Raw genomic sequence first — 8,769 nt, forward strand, 5'->3', positions numbered from 1 at the left:
GATTTCAAGGAAAGTCAAAAAGATTTTATTCCCTCTGCTGCGAAGGTACATACAGTGTGATGTTAAATTTACCCAATTTTTCGATTTGGATTTAGTTCATAGTTTTTGGGGTTTTGACTTTTCAGTAGAGCATTAGTTAAAGCAGTTATCTTTGTGTCCATAAAGTTGGTAGCGGGAAATGAAAATTGCCCTGTTAATTTGTTGCAGCGGCCATGGCCTTCGAAAGAAGCATTCGTGTAAGAGCAACGAGGGCTCGAGCTACTGACGAATTATAGTCATAATATAGCTGAAATTGTGAGAATTGTGAGTTAAATTTTAATGCTTTCAAATCATTATAGTGCTAAGTCATTTCCTTCATATCAAGCTATATGCTGAAAATTGTGTACGATCTTGTGATTTGAACATGTTGCAGGGTGAAAAAAATCCCAACCGGTCTGGGCCAAATAAGTGATCTGACTTATCTATCCTTATCTGGCAATCTCCTTATAGGTGTCATTCCGTCTAGTTTGGGCTGCTTGCCTCTTTAGAATTGCTTGAACTTTCTTCAAACTGTCTCACTGGTGAGATACCGAAAGATCTTGTGAATCTGCTGTTCTTCTGCTCGACAAGAATAATATTTCTGGTCAGATTCCATCTCTCATACTTTCATCTTTCAATGTGTCTTTCAATAACATATCAGGTTCACTGCCTGCGAATAATAACCTGATGACATACCATGTTTTCTCTGACACAGCCAGCTTCGGATTCTCAAGGAAGAGTTGGCGATTCACAACCTTTTGCTGCTTCACCAATGGGAGGTCCAACTCAGGAGAGTGGGAATGGTTTCAGTCCAATTGAGATAGCATCCATTACATCTGCAGTGGCCATAGTTTCAGTGCTGCTTGCTCTTGTTGTTCTGTTCTTATATACACGGAAATGGAATCGAACTCAAGGGCCTACCGGGAAGGAAGTTACAGTTTTCACAAACATTGGGGTTCCATTGACCTTTGAGAATGTTGTGCTAGCCACAGGAGGTTTCAATGCTAGCAACTGCATTGGGAATGGAGGTTTTGGAGCTACTTACAAGGCAGAGATATCACCTGGAATCGTGGTGGAAATTAAACGGCTATCAGATGGAAGGTTCCAAGGAGTTCAACAGTTTCATGCAGAAATTAAAACCCTTGGAAGGCTTCGCCATCCAAATCTTGTCACTTTGCTTGGTTATCATGCCAGTGATACAGAGATGTTTCTAATATACAACTATTTGGCGGGTGGTAATTTGGAAAAGTTTATTCAGGAAAGGTCTACAAGGGCTGTGGATTGGAAAGTACTTCACAAGATTGCTTTGGACATAGCCCGTGCACTTGCCTACCTACATGATCAGTGCGTACCACGTGTCCTTCATCGGGACGTCAAGCCGAGCAATATTTTGTTGGATGATGATTTTAATGCGTATCTCTCAGGCTTTGGTTTGGCCAGACTTCTGGGAACTTCAGAGACTCATGCTACTACCGGCGTTGCTGGAACGTTTGGATATGTTGCCCCGGAATATGCACTGACTTGCCGTGTTTCAGATAAGGCTGATGTTTATAGTTATGGCATTGTGCTACTGGAGTTACTCTCTGACAAGAAGGCACTGGATCCCTCCTTCTCTTCTTATGGAAATGGATTCAACATCGTTCAGTGGTCATGTATGCTTCTTCGGCAAGGCCGGGCGAAGGAATTCTTCACCGCTGGGTTATGGGATGCAGGTCCCCATGATGACTTAGTAGAAGTTCTGCACTTGGCAGTAGTGTGCACGGTTGACTCTCTCTCAACCAGGCCTACAATGAGGCAAGTTGTACGACGGCTTAAGCAACTTCAGCCTCCATCTTGCTAGCTGCTTTACAAGGTTTGTAGTGGTTAACATTAGTAGTCTGTAGAAAGAGGAGCTCCATTTGTTATATGTGCCTGCTCATTGCTTTGGATATTTCTTATCCTACCATTTCAGCCTTTGTTTCCAGCCAGACAGACGAGAGGCAGCTTCGTTCGCCATGGCATTAAAAGATATTCAACATTGCTACTTAGGCCCAAGGGACCAAAGGAGGTTCGACATTGTAGCATGGGCTATATGCTTCTTCGACATGGCCGTGTTAAGGAATTCATTATAGCTGTGTTATGGTATGCAGGTCCTCATGATGCAGTTTTCTCGACAAGGCCTACAGTGGCGAATTGAGTCATGGTGTAAGCAACTTCAGCCCTCTGTCTTGTTAGCTGACCAACGAGGCTTGGATCGGTTAATATTAGTAATCTGTATGGCCTCAGGTTAAGAGCATTTGCTTCTGCCCCGTGGTCCTGTAATATTTATAGCGTCAAAGCAAAAGAACGTAAAAAAAGTAAAGTAATTTCTGTGCTGATCTTCTGTTGCTTGTTTTATAGGCGTATTACTGTACTTAATTATTCTGCCACTTTGAATTGCGATAATTCTCGGTCTTTTAGCCGTCTTTGTTTGTCACTTCTACAAATGGGAGGGTCCTGGTTGGTAGGAATCTATAATGATTGGTAACATATTCTTTTTTACTTGTAAGTGAGAGGTCTTAAGTTCGGTTCTAGTCAAATACGAATTTGAATCATATTATTGCTAGTTCATTATAAGGTTTAACCTGCTTCCCAGTTTCAGTATAAATAATATTGTTTGTTTAAAAAAAAAAAGTACTTTTATTTACCGCATACACAACAAGATCCCTTGCTTTTTTATCACCTCGTTCTATTGGAGGAGAAATTTTTTTAAGTATCTGTTATTTAAGCGAGTACTTCAAGTGTCATAAAATAAATAATGTGACAAAATATATAATTTATCTACTTATATTATGATTTCTTGAGTGTCGGTTAAATACCCGGTACTTGAAAAAAATCTCTCCTAATAATAATTTATGTTCTAACACCTTGTCAAATCATTCTCACAAAAAACAACAAAGATACACATTCTTTGCAGAAGTTACTCCTAGTCGTCCTTGGACCCCTCTATTTTGGAAGTAACTTTCGCACATTCTTTTTCAATCCTGCTCGTCGAAATTTTTGGGCCCCGAGATTGAATTAAGGTCAAGCTCATAAAAAGCCGGACATAATTAAAGTTTTGAACTCGATATTTATGAGAGTTAAACTTAAAACGTTCTACTTGTAAATAAAAATATATACCGTTAGACATGGTAAAATGCCTCTTGGGAGCCCTTTGTTTTAATGTTAGAGCCTTCCAACAAGAAGCTTCATGTACCGAGTTCAATGCAAGTGCCCACAAACCCACTGAAAGACCAAATTTAAACAAACCAAACAAAGAGTAAAAGCAACATTGATGCATCTTTCCCTACTTTCTCCCTCGTGCTCACGTCTAGGTTTTGACATGGCCACAAGGGCACTAGAAACTACAAAAACGGACTAGGGTTCACCACTATATGCTTCAACGGGTGCGCCACATCACCACCGCCGGCATGCTTCACAAACTCCGAAGGCGAGAGAAAGCTGCCATGGCAAACGCACAATATCCTCACCTCCTCACCCTTCTTGTATCTGTAAAGAAACCCTTCTATTCTTTTCCGGTCAGGGCCATCTCCCGTCGTAGACACACACGGCATGTTCTCCAACACATTCCTCACAATTTCATTGGCACCATTTTCTGGAACTGGGGGTTTATTACAGTTGATTTCCATTTGGACGCCATTGAACTGGCCAGATCTTTGAGCGGATATCATTCTCGGGGTGGCTAACAGTTCATCCTCTGTCTTTGGTGAAGATTGAGAATCGACATGGCTTCTTGCTTTGGTGTGCACTCCTGCATATGCATATCGAGATGTACAATGTGAAAAAAAAGGGAACAAGAGCTGTGACAAACCAGTCTAAAAATAAATTTTCAAGCGATCCTAGGTATCGGCAAGAAGAGGCAATTGGTTGACAAACATCAACCGAATCTATTATATTGATATGATATAAATACAAGATCATTTGTCTACCAATGTTCTTCTTCTTCATATCACAAAATCAATGGCATATCATTTCTCGTGGACACTTTAAGAGACAAAGTTCTTACTAAAGGCCTTTAGTCTGGGAAAGGGATCCTCTCTCCGGATCCCTTCCTCCTAATCCACCAACCACCAAGTTTGGAAACCGGACCATTGAAATTTGATCTAATATAACGACGTAAAAAGGTTCCAATTTCCCGACTTTTGGATGATACAAAATATTCAAAGACACATAGCAAACTAATTACAACGAAAAACACGTAAAAGATTGAAACCAATTGTAATTAAATTGAAACGATGCAGACTTGGGATAGCTAAGTTGCCTAGAGCAGTTTAAATTAGTTTAGAATAGAATATCGCTATACTCGGAAAAAGAAGTTTTGAAATGAGAATACCTTGAGATGTAGCAGCAGCTTGGCTCTCAGATTCCGAAACCCCAGTTGAGCCACTTCCTTGTGATGTCGCCGGCGGTGGCGGACAATTGGGCATCCCCATAGCTCTAAACTCATCCACAACCTTCACAAACTGCTCCCTCCTATGAACCCCATTCGCCACCTCCCCCGTCTTCTCCTCATCGCCGCCGTTCTCTCGGCTCCGATCTCTCGGCACCTTCAAGTTCCTCAGCTGCTTCTCTGACCTCTTCCTCTTTGCCTCCATTCTCCTCAAGCTCTGCAGCTCCTTCCGCTTCCTCCACTCGTCCTCTGTCTCCGTCGGAAGCGAACAAGTCCTCATCAGAGGCACGGCGCGCAACGGCTCGGACAGACGATACTTCGTTTCTTCTTCTCTTGCTGGGGTGAAACCGAAATCAGATATTGACGACGAGCGTTTCAGAGCCACCGTTTTGGCTCTGGCGGGGTCCATCCCGAACCGACCGTTCAGAGACAGCCCGAGGCTCAGCTCAATCTCCTCGGAATCCTCGCCGGTCGGCTCCCCTAATTTCCCCTGAAAATCGTTCCTGGCAACCATTTTTCCGTACAAATCTCCCGGAAAAGTACTCACTTGCATTGGGAACACCTGCTGGGTTGCTCTGTTCCCGCCTTCCTCTGTTTGCGCCAATGAAAATAAAAATTGCAGAAATTCGCCGGAACCCAAATCAAATTAATCGAATTCAATCAGAGCTACCCAGATCAAATTTTTTGCACGATTTCAAAACCCAGAAGTATAATTTCACCAGAAAATTTTGAAAATCTGAGAAATTGCAGAACCGCCGGAAACCCAAATCGAATTGGTCCAATTCAGAGCTACCCGGATGAAATTTTTGCACTTTTCAGAACCGGGAAGTAGAAATTCAGCAGAAAAATTCAAAATCTGAGAAATTGGGTAAATTTTAAGCCATCATATGGTTTACATTGACGATGATTCCAGCCATGTTTCCACCGAACACTGCAACAAAACTCCCACATTTTTTCCCGCACTTTCGCGGCTCGAATTTTCCATGGAAACGGCGAGAAATCCCATCTCAGTTGCACCAGAGGACGACGACCATGAGGCAGAGAACATCGGCGCCAGAAGCAGTTTCTCAAGCTCATTGAAAACAAACAGAAAACGCAGATAAAATTAAAAAGTACAAATAAATCTCTTTTTTAAGGAGGAGACAGAAATGCGGAATACCGAAAAAGGCCCTGAGAGTCGCGGACTGGAGACACGTGGCGGACATGAAGAGCCCTGAGAACCACGTGGCTTGCAGAAACGCAGATCTGAGTGTCGCACCAAACTTGCGTCGCCTACTCTTTGGGTTTTACTAGAGTAGGGTGCGATATGACACGTGTCGTGACGGACACGCGGAGGCGTAAGAGGACGCCACGTAGCGCGGAAATATCCCGGCTTCGTAGATAGCCGCAATTCCCCGATCTGATGCGTTAATATCTATGCATAAACGAGCTGGAATCCAGAGCTGGGAAAACGTACGCTCTGCGGGAGGAACACGTGGATGCGCCTGGGGAGTCGGGTCGGGGCCATTTCGTTTCCTTGAAGGAATATTGTCGCCGCGAGTGGGGTCATCATTGCTACTCGCTTTATGCTAGTTAAAGTTCAACAAAACGTATTTCTTTGATAATTTGTTGGATTAGTAATTTAGTATTACCCTGCTTCAATTCCTGTTTGAAATATTAGAATCGGTAGAAATATCAATATGTAAATTCGTAAAAATATTGACATAATATTGATATATTTATCGAATATCAAATATTGAATATTGATATCAGATCAATATTGATTGTTTTTGATAGAATATGGAGATTTAGAATAAAATTGTAAGAATTGTCAAAGCATTGGTTTTGTATGAAATATAAGAGGTTATTCAATATTTTACAAATATATCAAAAATATCGACAATATGTTTCGATTTTAGCATAAAACTTAAAAGTTTCTTTGATATAAGATGAAGTTTAGAGTTCACAGGCCATTTTCCTATCTTTCATTTATTTTTGGGATATTTTCCGAAAGTATCAACCAAATGAAAAAAATTCTAAACTTTGACTTCTTAATTAAGTAATAAATAATGCTAGAGTCAAATTTTTAAATCAAATTTATAAATAATATGTCACCAATGTGAAATACGTATGTTAATTGATACTTAATTAATAATCTAATCATACATAACCATATCATTTTATTTACAAATTTAATTTAAAAAAAAATTAATCTCAATAACATTACACATAAGTAATTAATAAAGAAAACGTAATATTAAGGCGGAGTAAGGCAGGAGAATCCACGGAGGAGGTGAGAGTGACATGCAAAAAGGGCTGTGACCTAGTCAGGTGTGGACCCCTCCAAGAGGGCCAACTTGCACACTTATTTTTTTTTTTTCCAGTAGGGGATGTTATGCAATCAGAGAAGTCCCATGTGTTGACATGCAGTCAGAGTGCAACGTGTCCGGAGGGAAATGGATGGAGACACTGAAGCCAAGTTGCAGGTGCAGACAAGGTGTCCAAAGAGAACTTGTCCATTACGCGTGTCCTACGCACGCGTCGTGTCAAACTAATTATTACACAATTAGGAATTATAAAATAGAAAATATCCGAAGTAGATATATTGTTTTCTCCCTCGAAGTTTTTTCTCAAAAACGGAATTCTTTATCATCTCATGTTATATAGATAGTACGAAATTAACGTTACACTAAAAGTGTGTTTGTTTACTTTCATTAAGCTTTACTAGACTGGACTGGACTAATAGTTAGTCCAAGTCCATGTTTATTAGCAACAAGGACTACGTTTAATGATTTTAACCAGAACTCACGTCGACTAGAACCTTCACCCAAAGTTCGTCTGCTTGTATTCTTACCCAGCTTCATACGCCCCTAACTTCGACCGATCCGAAGCCCTCTTCTCAGTCAAAGCCGGTGGCTTTACTCTTCTCAGAGGAGAGACATGTACATATAGAAAAAAGATTACAAAATCATACTTTTTGTGTTCTTTCAAATTTTGTAAGCATCTATGTAATTGACCAAAAACGCATGCAGAATTTTGAAGTAATTAGGTTAAGGAACTTCAAGCAAACAATCTTTAAAATTTTGCAAAAATTGAAGATAAAAATGAATTAGTCGTGAAGGAATATTATCCCCTCCAAATTAAGTTAAATATCTTGATCAATACATTAAGGATGCTTAATTTTCAAGTGTGCAGAAAGAATGAGTGAAACACAAATATCTCGAGTGCAGATTTAATGATCATGCTTAATTCAACGTGTAGTAGAGGTTCGACATCAACGACTTGCTAAAACCTTAAAGGTCGTTTTTTGGGTGGATGCTATATTAATGGAAGAGATTGAATCTCTACTTGTGGTTGATAGACCATCACTCCTATTCTTGTGCTCCTAAGATTGAAGTACTCGGTTAGGAGTAAGATTCTCTCTCCTCCTATTTCTAGCAGCAAGTATCACATCCATATTCAAAGAAGCACATTCGGCATCGTCTTCTATCCGCAAAGTTCCATGCTCCACACATCACAGATGTCTCGCTCCGATTTTATTTGCAGAATATTCAACCTCACTACTCCCGGCCAAAGCTACTTGTGTCGTTTATTGGGAATCAAACAAAATATTTAAGTCGGGTCTGTTATCCCATAGTCAAGAACACAAGTTTTAAGTAAAAGTATACACATCATGACTGGAAGATACATCCATCCAATGTGATAGAGGAAAAGGAAGGGAAATTGCCCAAGTGATGCTTCAGCGCAAGTCTTTTCCATGCAAAGACTTTGAACAAACCCTGGCTGACTCTTCTTGTTTACCTTTCCTTGCTTGTGTTTGCACACCATTGCCACCCCTATTGTACGTCCACCATGTACGGACTTGTAAATAAGTTGCGCTATTCTCCATATTGCCAATTGGTTTTATGGTAGAACATAACTTTTTTTAAGAGATTCGCCAACGATCTACATTCCGGTGAAGGATATCACCATAAAATGTGGCTATTCCGGCAGCATATTCGATCACTATGATAAACGAAATTGGAATGGAGATACTTGCTCAAACATTTTCTCCTTTAGAAGCACACCAAGCAGTTGGTATCGCACCCATATCCAAAGCACCACCTTCAATGTTGTTGACCTCCGTCCGCAAAGTGCCATACACCACAACACATCATTCTAGCTCCGATTTTACTTACAGAGGAGGAGCTGCTCATAAAGCTGATGCTAATGACAATTTTGGTTAGCGTAAAAGTCGCTCTTTTCTACATCAAAGGCCAACGCTGATCTGAAGAATTTTATGATGATGTGACAATAAACACACAAGTAGATAATAAGAGATTTATCTCCAGAAGGGTGGTTTTATTTCTCCAACCACATCCTCT

At 40.5% G+C, this 8,769-nt stretch overlaps 2 protein-coding genes across 2 annotated transcripts; one reads left to right on the forward strand and one right to left on the reverse strand.

Moving 5' to 3' along the window:
- The first annotated feature begins 212 nt into the window (after window positions 1–212).
- LOC103950976 (LRR receptor-like serine/threonine-protein kinase RPK2) lies at window positions 213–2,458 on the forward strand. Its single transcript, XM_048579361.1, has 3 exons — window positions 213–236; window positions 506–622; window positions 734–2,458. Exons 1-3 carry the CDS (start codon window positions 213–215, stop codon window positions 1,856–1,858), a joined length of 1,266 nt encoding a protein of 421 aa, XP_048435318.1. The 3' UTR covers window positions 1,859–2,458.
- A 661-nt stretch (window positions 2,459–3,119) lies between these two features.
- On the reverse strand, window positions 3,120–5,540 carry LOC103950973 (ninja-family protein AFP3-like). The gene is made up of 2 exons (XM_048579018.1): window positions 4,370–5,540; window positions 3,120–3,787 (listed from the first exon to the last, which is right to left on the reverse strand). The coding sequence occupies exons 1-2, from the start codon at window positions 4,977–4,979 to the stop codon at window positions 3,381–3,383; spliced, it is 1,017 nt and encodes a 338-aa protein (XP_048434975.1). The 5' UTR covers window positions 4,980–5,540; the 3' UTR covers window positions 3,120–3,380.
- Window positions 5,541–8,769: the final 3,229 nt, after the last annotated feature.

The sequence above is a fragment of a genome, unplaced genomic scaffold, assembly GCF_019419815.1.
Source record: "Pyrus x bretschneideri cultivar Hongxiangsu unplaced genomic scaffold, Pyrus_bretschneideri_v1 Contig13, whole genome shotgun sequence".
Taxonomy (NCBI): domain Eukaryota; kingdom Viridiplantae; phylum Streptophyta; class Magnoliopsida; order Rosales; family Rosaceae; genus Pyrus; species Pyrus x bretschneideri.

Coding starts and splice junctions, on each gene's coding strand:
- LOC103950976 (XM_048579361.1), top strand. CDS start 213: ATGGCCTTCGAAAGAAGCATTCGT. Junction 237..505: donor CCTTCGAAAGAAGCATTCGT/GTAAGAGCAACG, acceptor CATTCCGTCTAG/TTTGGGCTGCTTGCCTCTTT. Junction 623..733: donor CGACAAGAATAATATTTCTG/GTCAGATTCCAT, acceptor TCTCTGACACAG/CCAGCTTCGGATTCTCAAGG.
- LOC103950973 (XM_048579018.1), bottom strand. CDS start 4,979: ATGCAAGTGAGTACTTTTCCGGGAGATTTGTACGGAAAAATGGTTGCC. Junction 3,788..4,369: donor AGCTGCTGCTACATCTCAAG/GTATTCTCATTT, acceptor ATGCATATGCAG/GAGTGCACACCAAAGCAAGA.